Below are 17,076 nucleotides of genomic sequence, written 5' to 3'. Positions count from 1 at the left end.
ATTTGAGTTGGAAGCAACCATGCAAGAGAAGTCATTGGGATCTCCCATGTCATACCATTTCTGCCCAAATTGTTCTCCCATAGGAAATTCTCCCAGGATGACTCAGTTAACCAACTAAGCCATCAAAATAGTCCAGTGTTGGCATCACTATAAATAAAGGTGGTGCTTAAACCTGAGGTGGAAGCAGTAAAATGCTCCAGCAACTACCAAGCATGACGGCTGAAGGCCTGTTGTTCCCCCATGCTGGCAGTGCAGTAAAACCTTTTATGGAGCTTCCCCAGGCACTGAGTTATTGGAGCACAAGAAAATTGCTTTACAATCTTCTCCAAAACAACTGCTGCCCGTGCACACACTGGCCCTGAAATTACAGTAAGGGATACTATCGTGTGAATGCTTAACACCTATCGTGTGAATGGATTAACACCTCTGCATTAACTGTTTGTTTATTAGAATCCCGCACCCTAATTTCAAATTCACAATTTAAAAATCTTTATTTAACAACTTCCTCTCTTTTCCTTTCCTCCCTCCCCTTTCCTTCTAAGTGTATTACTTTTTAAAATATATTTTCTCATTAATGTGGTTTCATTAATTATTTGCATGTCTTTGGAAGAAATATTGGTTTTGTGACTTAGAATTGCAAGTATTAGTGAATATGTTTCACTGCCCTGTATACATTTCTGTTATTACTGTTATAAACCAAAATTATACTCTGTGGCTGCTGCATTAAAATCTCATATACATGTGCATTCATTTAAACAAAGACACTGGTACAAACTGCAATATTTGCATTGTAGTATTCCATCTGTTGTCTCCTGATTGTTGGAGCCTTACTTTTTTTTTTCCACACACCTCTGTGAGCAAACAGAAAGTGACATCACTTAGCCCGATTATTACCATAGGGCTCGGGTCAAATAAAAGCCTAAATCACATGCAACTCTTCTAGTGCGTGCACCAGGTAGAGCAGTGCTGATAATGGAGCCTCTACACTGAGCACAGTCGGCTCAGAGGATTATGTTAACCACTCAGGAACTCATTCAAGCAGAGCTGGAAGACTGCTAATCTAGGAAAGAGAAATTAAAGATCAACTCGAAGGCTCCACCCATCAGTGCCGTGCAGTGCCTTTTGCGAGCTGTAGAGCAGTCTGTGGAAATTGGGCTGTGCAGTCCACCTATCTACCTCATTGGGAGCGAGCAAGGCAATTTTCCTCTCCGCACTGGCGCCTGAATCAATCTACTCATGTCCACTCTGGCAGGGATATCTCCTGGTTACAATCCATCACATCAGAAATCTTACAATGTCACGGATGGGCGTTTCAAACAGTTACAAGGTACACTCGATGCTCTTATCTCTGCCTGAATGCAACCCATGCCCCTTTGTAAAATGATAGAAATAAGATTATGCAGCTGCATGAGAGTCGGAGAGCTCGGGAGGTCTGATAGGGGTGTAGAGCTTGTTTGTGTGGCTTTCTGAAAATGAATTGAAAGAGATCAAGTCAGCTTTAATGAATGACGTTGTCATTTAGGAGAAAACCAGTAAGCAGTACTTGAACATAAAGCCTTTTTTGTCAATTGATTTTTTTTTTAAATCAACAAGAGATGTGCATTAATCCTGGCTTCTAGACAGAAGACGCAAGACTAATATGCTTAAGATATATAGCAACATGCGATAGACATATAGAAAGGTTTAGTAAACTGTGGTGCTTATGTTGAAAAGACAAAATTGAAAGAAAAGTGAAAGGTGTTACATACTGATGAGCTTAAAGGATTACATACCCAAAATAATAAGTTATTCGGAAACAGAAAGCAGTTCTTCAGACTTTCTAACAGCCTAAGTTTGAACAAGCATTAAATAAATAGAGTTTCAGCGAGCTGAGCTCCAGGATTGTCAGCACTACAAGTACTTTGGACTGTGCATTGTGCTGCTGAGGACCGACAGCAGTTCAGCATGTAGTCACTGACACCAGCTGGACATATTCCTGCTTCGAGCATGTTGGTGATCCAGTCGCAGAATTCCAACTTGCAGAAATCCAGGTTCATTGCATGTTCAGTTCTCCTTCAAACTGAGCTCTTTCCCACTTACTGTTTATTCAGTGCTGAATATCACCAGCCCTGAATGTTCAGAAGCGGAATCAATATGCCGAATGGTCCTTCCTGCACTGTAGTAACATTTCTGCATCAAAATAAAAAAGATGTGTCCCGATTCTTATTTTTCTATGCCCCATTTTCCCCTTTTTTTAATAACAAATAATTTAACGCACCTGTTATCACCATCACATCAGTGTACATTTCCTGAGCTATGGTGCGCACTATTAATATTATAGATGGGGAGGTAGGGAGAAGAGTCAGAACTGTTATGCATTTTTTGCATCATTGTAGGATCATGCACAAGTGGTACAATGGCATTTCCGAGATGCATAGATATGTTACACCATAAATTACATTGTTGCAAAAAATGTCTGCCAAACACTTTGAGAAGATCATCAGATTTACAAATCATCTTGAATTATACGTAAGAAATAGTAATTCTTGGGCCTTGATTAATTTAGAGTTTGTGGTTCTCATTACTCAGTAAATAATTATGCAATAATTTTGTAATGTGGCCGAAGACTGAATTATGTACCTTGAGCACTAGTTCTGGTCGCCTAGACACAAGGGAGATGTTAAAGCCCTGGAGGGAGTAAAGAGAAGAGCTATGAAACTGATCCTGAGGACTGAGTTATGAGGTTTTCTTCATGGGGAAGATTTCCACTGTTGGTTATTTATTATAACTGATTTGTAAGAATGTTCTTTATGATTGCATTATAAACAACCAACAGCAGAAATCCTTGCCCCATAGAGTTATATAAGACAGCAAATGATGCAGAAAAGTAAATCCAGAAGAGTACTTCAAATGAAACTGTTTTCTTGGGACAATGGGTACAGGTTAAAACTGACAAATAAATTTAGGACTGATAGCGGGAAGATCTCCTTTACACAAGAAGTGATCAATCGATAGAATGGGTTTCGAGGTAGTAACCTTGGAAACACCAAGACAGCTGGTTGCTGTGATAGAAGAATTGTAAGTTAATTTTGGATGGATGAGCTTGGATGTGCTGAATGTATTGCCTCATTCCCTATCTACCTACTGTTGTTCCTCATAAATTCTAGGTACTCCGACTATCATTTGGTTATTAAATGGGCATTTTTATTCAAATCCCAAATATTTATGTCTAGGTCCCTATTTTTCCTAAAAGCTTCAATGTAGAGCAAGGAATGGAGACTAATCCAATACTAACCCTTCTTGCTGATGGATGAACCTTTTCCCATTTATCCTTCAACCTCTGAGACCATGTTGTTTGTCCTCTAACTTTGTGCCCTAATAATTAATTTGTGAAAACATGGTTGGGGCGGGGGGGGGGGGGGGTGGCGGGAGTGGGGGGGGGGAGTTCTCTTCTTTTATGGTAGAGTTTCAATGAATCAGAGATTCTGTCCACTCCTCTGGCTCTGCTGCAACCCCAACTCAGTTTCCTGGGTTGGTGTTCATTCCGTATCCATGGCGGGCTCCTGGTTTGGAGAAGCAGTGAGGGACCTTTTAAGACAGAAGTGACCCCAAAATGGCAATCAGGCTCCCACTGAAGGCCTCAGCTGAGACTGAGGTGCTCAGTAAGTACATGCTGGGCCCCGACTGGAAGGGAGAGGAGGCTGCTATACAGTCCTCTTCCTCCACCGAGGGACCTTGGATCTTTTACCACCACCTCCTGGGGCCTACTGCCACCTTCCAACACCTGGGTGTTCCCAGGAAGTGGACGGTTACCTGGTCACTGTCTTTCCCCTGCCGCCAATTCCACTTTATAACGGAGGAGGGCGGGGGGGGGGTGCGTAGGGATGGTACAGCCAAGGGCAGTTCCAGAAGGGGCAGGGGACAGAAGTCCCATTTGGAACAGTGGGCCTTACAGCCAGCATCTTCCATCATTCTTTGCCATGATCTTGCCTGAAATTGGGCCGGCTTACAGAGCAGAATTCTCTTCCATGACTCCAAGAATGAAAAACGGCACAATGCCTGTCTTTCTCTGAAATTAATGACCCACTTTCAAAATTGCACTCTCAGAAACTGCACTTTTAAAAGCCTCATGTTCCTATGATTTCATATGTCGGTCATCAATTGCAGAGAAAATGGCACATTCTTCCATTTTTTAATAAAAGGAATTTCACTTCTTAATTGTGGTTTTTGATGGCTGGTTTCCAGAAAAGAGTCCTCACCCACCTCAGACATTGCCTCTCCAAAGGGGCTATCCTTAATAGCAGTATAACTGATAGTTGTTCTCTCATGATGTGTTAGGGTTGTAACTCTTCAGTTGGCTGGATTTGAAATTTGCTCTAACGTTTCAGGATCAGATAAGATGGCATCAACATTGGAATCACTGAGCCATATCAGCAACTGCATCAGCATCAAGTCCTGCCCAGGGAACATCACTGAAAATTAACATCCAATCCATCTTTTTTTGATAGCTGTGGTACGGTAGGGTAGGGCTGGATAGTCATCCCTGAGTCTTTTTACCATGGATTCTTTTTAATCAAATGAATGATCCAACTGAGGAAATAATTAAAATTTAAAATACACGCATGATGATGGTTATAAGTGTTCCAGAGAACAAAGTTTATCCCTTTATGTAACCACCAGTACTCATCCCCCAGAGCACTCACATCATAAAATGAAGGGAACCTCACTGGCTGACCATATTGCTGCAGTAATCGTAATTGTGGAGGAGCTAGTGTGAGATGTGCACACGGAGGTTCTTAATTATGTCCAGAGTTTTATAAAAATGATCACTATGTTTGAAGAATCATAGGGCTGATGTGAGATGCCATGGTATTTTACACTTTTTGCCATTTTCTTTTTTTGTTTTGTTTGCTGCGCGTCTCTTGAGTAGCACTGTAGTGTATAAATTCAATGAACGTGATTTAACACAGAAGTAGAAAAAGAAGCAGTCATAGGACCATCCCAAGGCATAGTTGCTGAAAAATAATATTTATAATTTAACAAGGCGTATGTACCCATCCCTGAGTATTTGCCACTTCAGTGATTATTTCGACATCCAATGTACTGATGTTACATGGATTCCTATTTAAGTGTTTTTTCATGTACCAAGTCTATTTTCAGCAGCTGCATCACCAACGTGCGACTTTTTTGTGTCCATGTAACATTTCCACCCTGCTCAAACCGTACTTCTGTGTTTCAAACACAATTCTGAAGCAGTCAATGAAATACTTTACAGCTTCATATATATAAAAAAAGACACTAAATTGGTCAACTCTTATAGAACAATAGCATCACAGAGTGGTTACAGCACAGAAGGAGGCCATTTGGCCCATTGAGTCTGTGCTGGCTTGTTGTAAGAGCAATCCAGTTAGTCCCATTCTCATTCCCTGTTTTCCCTGCAAATTTTTTCCCTTAAAGTATTTATCCAATTACTTTCATCCAGTTACTTTTTGAAAGCCATGTTTGAATCTGCTTCCACCACCCTTTCAGGCAGCACATTCCAGATCTACTCGCTGCGTAAAAAAGTTTTTCCTCATGTCGCCTTTGGTTCTTTTGCCAATCACCTTAAATCTGTGTCCTCTATGTTCTCGACCCTTCCGCCAATGGGAACAGTTTCTCTTTATTTACTTTATCTAAACCCTTCATGATTTTGAACACTTCTATCAAATCTCCTCTTAACCGTCTCTGCTCTAAGGAGAACAACCCCAGCTTCTCCAGTCTGTCCACGTAACTAAAAGACCTTCATCCCAGGAGCCATTCCAATAAATCTTTTCTTTACCCTCTCTAAGGCCTTCTCATCCTTCCTAAAATGCAGTGCCCAGAATTGGACATAATACTCCAGTTGTGGCCAAACCAGTGTTTTATAAAGGTTCAACATACTCCCTTACTTTTGTACTCTATGCCTCTATTTATAAAGCCCAGGATCCCGTATGCTTTTTTAACCACTTGCTTAACCTGTCCTGCCACCTTCAAAGATTTGTGCACATTTCCCTCCAGGTCTCTCTGTTCCTGCACCCCCTTTGGAATTGTACCATTTAGTTTATATTGCCTCTCGCCATTCTTCCTGCTAAAATGTATCACTTCGCACTTCACTGCATTAAATTTCATTTGCCATGTGTCCACCCATTTCACCAGCCTGTCCGTGTTCGCTTGAGGTCCATTACTATCCTCCTCACTGTTTACTACACTTCCAAGTTTTGTGTCATCTGCAAATTTTGAAATTGTGCCCTGCACACCCAAGACCAAGTCATTAATATGTATCAAAAAAAGCAGTGGTCCTAGTACCGACCCCTGGGGAACACCACTGTATACCCTTCTCCAGTCCGAAAACAACCATTCACCAGTACTCTCTGTTTCCTGTCACTTAGACAATTTCGTATCCATGCTGCCAATGTCCCTTTTATTCCATGGGCTTCAATTTTGCTGACAAACCTGTTATGTCGCACTTTATTAAACGCCTTTTGAAAGTCCATATATACTACATCAACTGCATTGCCCTCATCAACCCGCTCTGTATCTCATCAAAAAACTCAATCAAATTAGTTAAATACAATTTGCCTTTAACAAATCCATGCTGGCTTTCCTTTTATTAAACCACACTTGTCCAAGTGACTATTCATTTTGTCCCGTATTATTATTTCTAAAAGCTTCCCCACCACCGAGATTAAACTGACTGGTCTGTATTTGCTGGGTTTATCGTTACACCCTTTTTTGAACAAGGGTGTAACATTCACAATTCTCCAGTCCTCTGGCACCACCTCTCTATCTAAGAAGGATTGGAAGATTATGGCCAGCACCTCTGCAATTTCCACCCTTACTTCCCTCAGTAACCTAGGATGCATAAGAATTTCAGAAACAGGAGCAGGAGTAGGCCATACGGCCCTCGAGCCTGCTCCGCCATTCAAACAGATCATGGCTGATCTTCGACCTCAACTCCACTTTCTCGCCCGATCTCCATATCCCTTGATTCCCCTAGAGTCCAAAAATCTATCCATCTCAGCCTTGAATAGATTCAATGACTCAGCATTCACAGCCCTCTGGGGTAGAGAATTCCAAAGATTCATAACCCTCTGCATGAAGAAATTCCTCCTCATCTCAGTCTTGAATGGCCAACCACATATCCTGCGACTGTGCCCCTAGTTCTAGACTCTCTAGCCAGGGGAAACAATCTCTCAGCATTTACCCTGTCAAGCCCCCTCATAATCTTATACATTTCAATGAAATCACCTCTCATTCTTCTAAACTCCAGCGAGTATAGGCCCATCCTACTCAACCTCTTCTCATAGGACAACCCTCTTATCCCAAGAGTTAATCTAGTGAACCTTCGTTGCATCGCCTCTTCGGCAAATATATTCTTCCTTAGATAAGGAGACCAAAACTGTACGCAGTACTCCAGGTAATGGCTCACTAAAGCCCTGTACAACTGTAGTAAGACTTCCTTACTCTTATACTCCAACCCGCTTGCAATAAAGGCCAGTATGCCATTTGCTTTCCTAATTGCCTGCTGCACCTGCATACTATCTTTTTGTGTTTCTTGTACGAGGACACCCAAGTCTCTCCAAAGACCAACATTTAATAGTTTCTCACTATTTAAAAAATATTCTGTTTTTCTATTCTTCCTGCCAAAGTGAATAACCTCACATTTCCCCGCATTATACTCCATCTGCCACCTTCTTGTCCACTCCATCTGTCTATATCCCTTTGCAGACTCTTTGTGTCCTCCTCACAGCTTACTTGTCCACCGAGCTTTGCATCATAAGCAAACTTGGATACATTATACTCGGTCCCTTCATCTAACTCAACAATATAGATTGTAAATAGCTGAAGCCCAAGCACCGATCCTTGCGGCACCCCACTGGTGACAGCCTACCAACCAGAAAATGACCCGTTTATCCCTACTCTCTGTTTTCTGTCCTTTAACCAATCCTCTATCCATGCTAATATATTACCCCCAACCCCATGAGCCCTTACCTTGTGCAACAACCTTTTATGTGGCACCTTATTGAATGCCTTTTAAAAATCAAAATATACCACATCCACTGGTTCCCCTTTATCGACCCTGCTAGTTACATCCTCAAAAAATTCTAATAAATTTGTCAAACACGATTTCCCTTTCATAAACCATGTTGACTCTGCCTAATCATATTATGATTTTCCAAGTGCCCTGTTATCAGTTCCTTAATAATGGATTCCAGCATTTTCCCGACGACTGATGTCAGGCTAATTGGCCTGTAGTTCCCTGTTTTCTCTCTCCCTCCCTTCTTGAATAGCGGGGTAACATTTACTACCTTCCAGTCCGCTGGACCATTCCAGAATCTGGAGAATTTTGGAAGATCATAACCAATGCATCTACTATCTCTGCAGTCACCTCTTTTAGAACCCTCAGATGCAGGCTATCAGGTCCAGGAGATTTGTCGACTTTTAGTCCCATTAGTTTGTCCGGTACTTTTTCTCTAGCGATATTATTTGTTCTAAGTTCCTCACTCTCATTTACCCCTTGGTTCCTCACTATTTTTAGTATGCTTATTGTCTCTTCTACTGTGAAGACAGATACAAAATATTCGTTTAACGCATCCCATCCGGACTCTGTGATTTATCTACTTTAAATACAGCCAGCCTTTCTAATACCTCCTCTTTATCAATGTTTAGCCCATCCAGTATCTCAGCTACCTCCTTTTTTACTGTGACTTTGACAGCATCTTGTTCCTTGATAAAGACAGATGCAAAAGACTCTTAGCAGAGAATTACCCAGAATATAGAACCATAGAACCATAGAAAAGATACAGCACAGAAGGGGGGCCATTCGGCCCATCGTGTTCGGTGAATATAGGTGAATTACTGCCGGGAACCTTGCCTTGGTCAAACTGGTCACCAGCTGCAACACTGCAGCTTCCCCGAATTGTCATTTATTACATTTCTGTCCATTTTTAAAATAACTCACAATCACTAGGTAGCATGAGGAATGAGCCTTTGGCTTTGTGGTAGCATTCCTGCCTTCGAGTCAGAAGGTGCAGGCTGCAAACCTGTGCTCCAGACAGCCCCAGCGAGTGGAGACCGGAGCTCTGGATCTGAATTCCGAGTTGATATCCAGCGGTTAACTGGTCTGGTGGGTGTAGGCGCCCCCCCCCCCACCCCTCCCCACCCCACCCCTCCCCACTCCTCCCCACTCATCATATGAGTTTTGCAAGCCCATAAAACCCTCCTGCCGTAGAGGAATAACCACCCTATTGGCTGGTAAAAAGATGGTTACAGCCTTGGAAGGAGCGTTCATGTCACTGATGGGCACTATGTTCATCTGCCTGCGAATCTTTCCACTACTTCACATGGGAAGAGTGTGAATGTACAAAAACAGCAAATAGCGAGCATTAACCTTGATTGGTACATGTTATCTGGCTCAAGGAGATGAAATAATTTTGTAGTTACAAAATCTACACAAAAAAAACAAGATAATCTAAGTGAACGACCATGGATTGTGAGTAGTGTTATTCGCGCAGGGATGCAAGGTTCACAGCGGTTTGCTTGTCTGAAGGAAGAACGGTGTGAAAAGAAAAGCCCAGCATACATTTTTACCTTTAAGGGCAATCAGATAATTTAGGTTCCCTCTCTCACCAGGAAATGGACAAGTGTTCAGATGCTTCTTAAATGGGGCTTTGTCCTCCTTCTAAAGTGAAATATCTGTGTAATTTGTAAGATATCATAGTTGCATCAGACCATTTATTTTATTATCTTCAGCCAACACACTGATGAGGAGTGCACGAAAACTGCTTTTTGCACTGCAGTTTATTTTATTCTTACTCTTGAGTTAAGGATGGACAATCAGTTCATTTATGCCGATGGATTTTGGCTCAGTCACAAAAAGAACCTGTCTGAGATGTGTCTTGATCCCAGTGCCATGTATCTTTTTACTTGGTGCTCGGTTGACTGTATTTTTGGCTATTAATATCTGTACTCCGCCCATGAGTAAACAGGAGACTGACTCAGTGGTCACAGTTGATGTAGTCCTTGTGAGCTGTATCTAATTAGCAGCAATTGGTAATGTGATACTTGAACAACATTTGAAGTTTTTCTTGGAAAATCCCTTTTTTCCAGCATCAGAAAATATTGAAATCAAATATGAAGTCATCCTGATTGATCCTATGTACGGAGTCATACAACACCAGGTTATAGTCCAACAGCTTTATTTGAAATCACAAGCTTTCGGAGCTTTCCTCCTTCGCAAAGCTCCGAAAGCTTGTGATTTCAAATAAAGCTGTTGGACTATAACCTGGTGTTGTACGACTCCGTACATTTATCCACCCCAGTCCATCACCGGCATCGCCACATCATGATTGATCCTAGTGTTAGGAATATAGGTCGAATTCTCAAATCAACAAATGCCCCAAAATCTTAGAACAATCAAATAGCAAACACAGGTGCATGATATGAAGGGGGAGCAGAGATCACATACAAATACGAGATAAAAATTGACAAAGATATCAATAATTGATACTTGCTGTTTAAGGCACTCCTTCCTCATGCTACTACTCCACCATTGGTTCTTGCAGTCTTTTTAAAGATCCCTCTCAGCTTTTATTCTACTATGTTGTTTTAAATACAAACATTAAATTAAGTGCATTCAAATATGCCCCACCCAAAACTAAGGCCATCACTATATACAGGTAGAGATCTTGTTAAAGGGCCTTTGGTACGGCACTTAAATCTGCTGCCTGTCTCTTGATTTATTCATTCTTGATGTTTGTTGACAGTTACTGCTGCATAGTGCACTGCATGAATGAAATGTATGGAGATCTTTACATAATTCTCAATCCTCCAAATGAAAATGCAGGAAGACATCAATATTTTATACAAAGTGGTGCCAAGTCCTTACACTTCCCTTGGCTGCTTTTACTTTGGTATCAAGCATTGTTCAGAACAATAATAATATTGAGGTTTTGGGTGTCATGACACTATTGACTGCTCGCATCATTCCTAATATATAATGTGTGCCACCAAGGCCCCAAATGGTTTTTGTAAATGTCCTTCTTATCCCTTTTTTAAAAAAACTGTTGGGATGTGGGTGACACTGCAAAGCAGTGTTTATTGCCCATCCCTAATTGCTCTCAGGATATTAAGAATCATCCATACAGTATGGAAAAGTGGTCAAATGCGGGCCAGACTGGACAGGCGTTTAAGGGTTTCCTTACCTGAAGGACATTAGTGAACTAGTTGGTCATTTTCTGGTGGTAGCTCACAAATTAGTAGAATTTTTCAATTTGATTTGAATGCACGACCTTTGTGTTGCTAATCTAGTACTGTAACCACTAGGCTACCGTACCTACACATGTAGTCAATTTTGACTCTCTGTTCAATGTTCAAGACTGATACCATAATGATTAATAGCCATATGACTTAATTAGCACAAGTAAGAATCAATACATTACGCAGTTGTTTACAAAGCACAATTGAGAATTATATTACCCCGTTGTCCTTTGGGTAGAAGCTGCAACCTCATTCCCCGTTCCTTCATGCATGTACTCTCGTTCGCATTTACCTGCCTGGTACTTTCTTTTTCCTTTCCTCCACACTTAACAAAGGCTCAGACTCCCAAGTTATACCCCCAAAAAAGAACAGAACTGTGGCAAAATACATTCAATCAGGTATTTTCCAAAATACTCCCTTTAATTTACCCAATCATATATACAACACATATTTGTCCAGAAGAGAGAGTGCCTTGTGTCCCCCCTCACCATCTCTCGATCAATGTTCCTCAGTCCCTGCAGTTGATAAATCACCCTATAGGTCTCGAAGGGGTCAGGAGATGGCTAGCTTCAGCATTCCAGTATGTCTGAAGGAGTGGGGGTACTGTTATGTCCCTCCCTCAGTTTGCAATGACAAGAATCTCAAGGCTGTTAGTGCCTGCAGCTGCAGTAAGTTAATTTAAAAGCAGTCTATGTTATAGTACAGTGCTTTCAGCTAAAGCTTTGACTAATTAACCCTTTCAAGCCTGGATCCCCTAAATAAGTTAACCAATATTTCCTTACACACCATTAGGAACTATATGATCTCAGTGGAAACATCCTTTTGTAATCTTTATGTTCTTAGATTTTTCCACATCCTGGTATTTCACAACCACTCGACATGGATGTTGGAGAGCCTTAACCACAGATGTCCAATTTGAAAACTTTTTATCTGACCGTTGTTTAAAGCGCTGCTCACCATTAAGAAATGTAATTGATCTCTGCGCCATTCTATCAGAATGGGTGTTGGTGTAAGAATAGAAGCTGTTCATTGGCAGCTGATCAATTTTATCCTCCATTCATTATACACACATGATTGTAATTTTTTTGGTGGCACAAGGTTGGTATGATGCCAGTCAGGAGGGAGTGGCCCTGGGAGCCCTCAACATTGACTCCGGACCCCACGAAATCTCATGGCATCGGGTCAAACATGGGCAAGGAAACCTTCTACTGATTACCAGCTAACGCCCTCCCTCAGCTGATGAATCAGTCCTCCTCCATGTTGAGCACCACTTGGAGGAAGTAATGAGGGCAGCAAGGGCACAGAATGTATTCTGGGTGGGGGACTTCAATGTCCATCACCAAGAGTGGCTTGGTAGCACCACTACTGACCGAGCTGGCCGAGTCCTGAAGGACATAGCTGCCAGACTGGGCCTGTGGCAGGTGGTGAGCGAACCAACACGAGGGAAAAACCTACTTGACCTCGTCCTCACCAATCTACCTGTCGCAGATGCATCTGTCCATGACAGTATTGGTAAGAATGACCGCTGCACAGTCCTTGTGGAGACGAAGTCCTGTCTTCACACGAGGACACCATCCAAAGTGTTGTGTGGCACTACCACCGTGCTAAATGGGATAGATTCAGAACAGATTTAGCAGCTCAAAACTGGGCATCCATGAGGCGCTATAGGCCATCAGCAGAGGCAGAATTGAATTCCAGCACAATTTGTAACCTCATGGCCCGGCATATTCCTCACTGTACCATTACCAACAAGCCAGGGGATCAACCCTGGTTCAATGAGGAGTGTAGAAGAGCATGCCAGGAGCAGCACTAGGCGTACCTAAAAATGAGGTGCCAACCTGGTGAAGCTATAACATGCATGCTAAACAGTGGAAGCAACATGCTATGGACAGAGCTAAGCGATTCCACAATCAATGGATCAGATCAAAGCTCTTCAGTCCTGCCACATCCAGTCGTGAATGGTGGTGGACAATTAAACAACTAACGGGAGGCGGAGGCTCCGTGAACATCCCCATCCTCAATAATGACAGAGTCCAGCACGTGAGTGCAAAAGACAAGGCTGAAGTGTTTGCAACTATCTTCAGCCAGAAGTGCCGAGTGGATGATCCTTCCAATATCCCAACCATCACAGAAGCCAGTCTTCAGCCAATTTGATTCACTCCATGTGATATCAAGAAACGGCTGAGTGCACTGGATACAGCAAAGGCTATGGGCCTCAACAACATCCTGGTTGTAGTGCTGAAGACTTGTGCTCAGAACTAGCCGCACCTCTCGCCAAGCTGTTCCAATACAGCTACAACATTTCCCGACAAAGTGGAAAATTGCCCAGGTATGTTCTGTCCACAAAAAGCAAGACAAATCCAATCCGGCCAATTACTGTCCCATCAGTCTACTCTCAATCATCAGCAAAGTGATGGAAGGTGTCATCAACAGTGCTATCAAACGGCACTTACTCACCAATAACCTGCTCACTGATGCTCAGTTTGGGTTCCGCCAGGACCACTCGGCTCCAGACCTCATTGCAGCCTTGGTCCAAATATGGACAAAAGAGCTGAATTCCAGAGGTGAGGTGAGAGTGACTGCCCTTGATATCAAGGCAGCATTTGACCAAGTGTGGCACAATGGAGCCCCAGTAAAATTGAAGTCAATGGGAATCAAGGGGAAAACTCTCCTGGAGTCATACCTAGCACAAAGGAAGATGTTAGTTGTTATTGGAGGCAGTCATCTCAGCCCCAGGACATTATTGCAGGAGTTCCTCAGGGAAGTGTCCTAGGCCCAACCATCTTCAGCTGCTTCATCAATGACCTTCCCTCCATCATAAGGTCAGAAATGGGGATGTTCGCCGCTGATTGCGCAGTGTTCAGTTCCATTCGCAACCCCTCAAATAATGAAGCAGCCCGTGCCCGCATGCAGCAAGACCTGGACACACCCAGGCTTGGGCTGATAAGTGGCAAGTAACATTCACGCCAGACAAGTGCCAGGCAATGACAATCTCCAACAAGAGAGAGTCCAACCACCACCCCTTGACATTCAACGGCATCACCATCGCCGAATCCCCCACCATCAACATCCTGGGGGTTACCATTGATCACAAACTTAACTGGACCATCCACATAAATACTGTGGCCACAAGAGCAGGTCAAAGGCTGGGTATTCTGCAGCGAGTGACTCACCTCTTGACTCCCCAAAGCCTTTCCACCATCTACAAGGCACAAGTCAGGAGTGTGATGGAATATTCTCCACTTGCCTGGATGAGTGCAGCTCCAACAACACTCAAGCAGCTCGACACCATCCAGGACAAAGCAGCCCGCTTGATTGGCACCCCATCCACCACCCTAAACATTCACTCCCTTCACCACCGGCGCACTGTGGCTGCAGTGTGTACCATCTGCAGGATGCACTGCAGCAACTCGCCAAGGCTTCTTCAACAGCACCTCCCAAACCCGCGACCTCAACCACCTAGAAGGACAAGGGCAGCAGGCATATGGGAACAACACCACCTGCGCGTTCCCCTCCAAGTCACACACCATCCCGACTTGGAAATATATCGCCGTTCCTTCATTGTCGCTGGGTCAAAATCCTGGAACTCCCCACCTAACAGCACTGTGGGGGAACATTCACCACACGGCCTGCAGCGTTTTAAGAAGGTGGCTCACCACCACCTTCTCAAGGACATTTCGGGATCGGCAATAAATGGTGGCCTTGCCAGTGAAGTCCACATCCCATGAACGAATAAAACAAAAATGCATCCTTCCACGTGACCTGATGTCAGCTGGACTGATGAATGATGTATCACACCTTGGCATAGGAGTTTTCATTCACCGCAACTGATGACAGTCAGTTTGTGCCTAAGCTCTATTTGTTCTGTTCCTTTTTGGAAGGATTGGTGTCAGTCATAATGGTGCAAAGTTTTGATGAGGCAATCTTGCTGGATTTGGCAATGCATTCATCCCGATAATTGTTACTCTGTGTTGTGTTTCAACAATAGTTATCTTTCCTTCCTCTGCACTATCTGTCCGTTTCTCTCATAGGCACGGAGTTAACTGCGTATGGTTGAAAACAGCTCCATCCAGCACCAATCTGATTTCATATAATCAGTCACTCTACAATTTTCAAATTGCCAGACTGTTAAAAATTAGGCATTTTCTCAACAAAACAAAAGTTGTAGATATTAAATAATCAGTCGTATCTTTCCATGCTTCCTCCATGGTTGGGTGTATGAAATACAATGTTCTGAACAAAATTAAAACAAATTAAAGAAAGAAACTTGCATTTATATAGAGCCTTTCACAACCTCAGGATGTCCCAAAGCGCATAACAGCCAATGAAGTACTTTTGAAGTGTAGTCGCAAGTGTTGTAAATTGAGCAGCAGCAAAGGTGATTTGCTCGTTTTTTTTTTAAGTGTTAGGACTTAATTATTTCAGTCAGAAACCATAAAATACTTTCAATAAGATGACCAGTATGGCAGTTAGAAAACTGGAAAGGGGTGTGTGTGTGAAATAAAAGCAGTTCCAGTTATAAAGTTCCTTGGAAACTGTTCTTTTTAAACTTGAATAAATGTAGAATAATATGTGGCTGGAAGTTAGTCACCAAACTGTATCTCAATCATGGGGTACTTATCATAGAATCATAGAAGTTTACAACATGGAAACAGGCCCTTCGGCCCAACATGTCCATGTCGCCCAGTTTATACCACTAAGCTAGTCCCAATTGCCTGCACTTGGCCTATATCCCTCTATACCCATCTTACCCATGTAACTGTCCAAATGCTTTTTAAAAGACAAAATTGTACCCGCCTCTACTACTGCCTCTGGCAGCTCGTTCCAGACACTCACCACCCTTTGAGTGAAAAAATTGCCCCTCTGGACCCTTTTGTATCTCTCCCCTCTCACCTTAAATCTATGCCCCCTCGTTATAGACTCCCCTACCTTTGGGAAAAGATTTTGACTATCTACCTTATCTATGCCCCTCATTATTTTATAGACTTCTATAAGATCACCCCTTAACCTCCTACTCTCCAGGGAAAAAAGTCTCAGTCTGTCTAACCTCTCCCTATAAGTCAAACCATCAAGTCCCGGTGAAGCTTGACTTATCTACAAACGTCAGAACCCATTGGACCATAGCTTCATACATACTATTAATAGTTACTATATGTAATATATACTGAATAATTTATTTTTAGAAACACTTTTTGGCAGGCATGCTGTTCTCTGGTAAATGGGTAATGAACCTGACTGATATTAGACCTGACCTGAATGTTTTCAGTGTCATGTGACTGAAAGAATTCAAGTTTGTTTTGGTTACAGTTTCGTGGAGATAAACTACTGATGTTTTTCTTTGTAAATTATTTTCTTTCTTTTTATATGTGTGTGTATATATATATATGTATATATGTATCAACATCAATATCCATTGGCTCTCTGTGCCATGCACTATCCTGGCTAAGAAGGCAGTTGGCTCTTTGACCTCCTTCAGTGCCTCTCCAAAACTATGGTAGGCCATGCGAACGGTGGACCTCTGAATTACTTTTTCCTCTTTCCCTGTGGCGCAGCTGAGATGAGGAACCCAGCATGTGGGAAATCACAGCACCACCATTCTGTACAGTTAATGAATGGTCTGCATCGAACAGACAAGGATCCCAATGTTAGTTACACCAGTAAAACCCATTTTGTAATTCACAACCTCCACAATATTTTACTTTGTAGCAGCACCATCCCTAAGTCTGTTGATGAGCGACCTCTCTTCCCCCCACCCACTCCATCATCAAAACTGAGATTAAGTTGCAGTCAGTAAATTAATGGATTGTGTTACTAATTAAC

At 42.5% G+C, this 17,076-nt stretch overlaps 1 protein-coding gene across 4 annotated transcripts in view; it reads left to right on the top strand.

Moving 5' to 3' along the window:
* Positions 1-17,076, top strand: part of LOC137326330 (spectrin beta chain, non-erythrocytic 1-like) — a 269,969-nt gene that overhangs the window by 135,510 nt on the left and 117,383 nt on the right. Inside the window, exon 1 of one of the 4 annotated variants that reach the window (XM_067991318.1) lies at positions 1,154-1,327. The exons of the other annotated variants lie outside the window; for them this stretch is intronic. Coding sequence (XP_067847419.1) covers positions 1,237-1,327 — 91 coding nt within the window. The 5' untranslated portion in view covers positions 1,154-1,236. Of the gene's footprint in view, positions 1-1,153; positions 1,328-17,076 lie in introns of those variants that run through there. 4 annotated transcript variants of the gene reach the window in all.

The sequence above is a fragment of the Heptranchias perlo genome, chromosome 10 (genome assembly GCF_035084215.1).
Source record: "Heptranchias perlo isolate sHepPer1 chromosome 10, sHepPer1.hap1, whole genome shotgun sequence".
NCBI classification, from domain to species: Eukaryota; Metazoa; Chordata; class Chondrichthyes; order Hexanchiformes; family Hexanchidae; genus Heptranchias; species Heptranchias perlo.
Note: the sequence above shows the minus strand (reverse complement) of the source record. Positions and strands in the feature narration are given on the sequence as shown.